The sequence below is a fragment of the Egretta garzetta genome, unplaced genomic scaffold (assembly GCF_000687185.1).
Source record: "Egretta garzetta isolate BGI_Z169 unplaced genomic scaffold, ASM68718v1 scaffold96, whole genome shotgun sequence".
Taxonomy (NCBI): domain Eukaryota; kingdom Metazoa; phylum Chordata; class Aves; order Pelecaniformes; family Ardeidae; genus Egretta; species Egretta garzetta.
The window spans coordinates 1,881,700-1,883,504 of record NW_009259965.1 but is presented as its reverse complement, the minus strand read 5'-3'; the positions used below and the strand labels follow the sequence as shown (position 1 = coordinate 1,883,504).

Sequence of the window (1,805 nt, the reverse complement as noted above, 5' to 3'; positions counted from 1 at the left end):
TGTAATATGTTTTATATTTTTTAAAGTTACTTGAAAAATGAGTGGTGTGTTCTGAATCTTTACCTTGCATTCCACTACTGCTTTATCCGTGAGAGTACCTGACTGTTATGAGGAGTTGCCCAGAAGTCAGTAGAATGTTTTGAATAAGGAAGGATTGCTAAGGAAGGATTACTTGCATAACTGAAGATGTAGGTTGAATTAAAGAAATGAGCAGCTCCTGGGGTAGTGTAATGTTTGCTGAAATCTGCTAGATTGGCATTTCAGTCCTTTCCAGGGGGGGCTCCAAGTTTGCACAGGAATACTAGCTCTCTAGCTACATTCTCATGGTTATCCTGCACGGCAGGACTATGTCTGGGATTAATAGTTCCTCACTGTATAAACGAATTGCTGGTCTGGCATTTGTTTATTCTGAGGAAAGTCCATTACCAGATGTCAGTATCTGTGCAGGTTCCAAGGCTGAGTTTGTTCTGTATCAAGCAGCTGCTTCAGCCTGTACAGACGTTACCAGCTTTAAAATACTGCTGAATGAATGTGTTCTGTAGGACAGCAGAGCTTTTCCTGAAGCGCTCCTTGGAAATGAGAGAGAGAGTCCTGGGACCTGACCACCCAGACTGCGCGCAGTCTTTGAACAATCTGGCGGCGTTGTACAACGAGAAGAAGCACTATGACAAGGCAGAGGAACTCTATGAAAAAGCTTTAGACATCAGGAGGAGAGCACTGGCTCCAGATCATCCCTCCTTGGCTTATACTGTGAAACACCTGGCAGTGCTATACAAGAAGATGGTAAGCGCAAGCCCGTTACCTTTTCTCATCACCTAAATTAACTGTAATGCCTTGCACTGTTACAGTCTTCAATCCAAAAGGAGTGGGGCATGGGAATTTTATCAGCTGTTGGCGCTCTACACACATGTGTAAAAGATGTAGTCAAGTGGCCTCAGTCTGTTTCCAAAAAGCCCAGCAGCTTTTTCAGAACATGCTTTTCTTAAAGAAAAGCTCTTTATGAATGTCTTCAGTGTCCTGCATGCTCAGTATTCGTCACAAAGAATTTCTGATTTGGTTAAAAGCTGGTGTTTCAGCTGCAGTGAGGGCAGCTCTTCCCAGCTGAATTCGAGTTCTCCACTGTCTGCGATGTGACATCCACTTACAAGAGTTTGGCCAGATGTGTCTTAATGGAAAAATCATGTTTTAGGGTATAAGAATAGTTCTTTCACAATAACCTTGAACTTTACAGTCAAATTGAGAGTAACTTGAAGGCTTACAAGGGATATGATAGTACTTTACAAATAAACTGTCTGGCTGAGCCACCTCCAGTGTACGTTGATTCAGTGAAAGATGAGAGTTACTCCCCTGAGAAGTGCACCATGGGGAATAACATTAACAGTATTATAAACTTCTGTGTTGCATCGTTTCAAAATGTTTTATGAATGTTTGTGTTTGCGGATGGTCATTCTAGCCATTCTGTATCATCAGTGTAAGAGTGATTTAAAGTTTCCAGCTGTTGAACTAAGGTCAAATAAGGATGACAAGAATATTTTTCTTTTATATTTTCATGTTTTACCATTCCTCAAAGAGAAAACGGTCCTTGAAGATAATCCCTTGGATCAAATGCTCCTGTGTTTTTGCTCAATAATTGCTACCTGCTATTAGGTGCATGAAATTGGTTTGGGTCACATATTCTCTCACTTCAGCTTCCAGTTTTCATGCTGCTAGAAACTGCAAAAGCACTCAATATTTGCATCAAAAAGCTGTTTGCTAGTTTGAAGGAGCACAGATTAAAATTCATGGTGAACTAGTGACGCAGGGAA

The 1,805-nt window shown here is 41.1% G+C and overlaps 1 protein-coding gene across 1 annotated transcript in view; it reads left to right on the top strand.

The window, feature by feature from the left end:
* NPHP3 (nephrocystin 3) overlaps window positions 1-1,805 on the top strand; it is a 29,116-nt gene that overhangs the window by 23,344 nt on the left and 3,967 nt on the right. Inside the window, exon 25 of the mRNA XM_009640209.2 lies at window positions 543-783. Within this exon, the coding sequence (XP_009638504.1) occupies window positions 543-783 (241 nt within the window). The remainder of the gene's footprint in view (window positions 1-542; window positions 784-1,805) is intronic.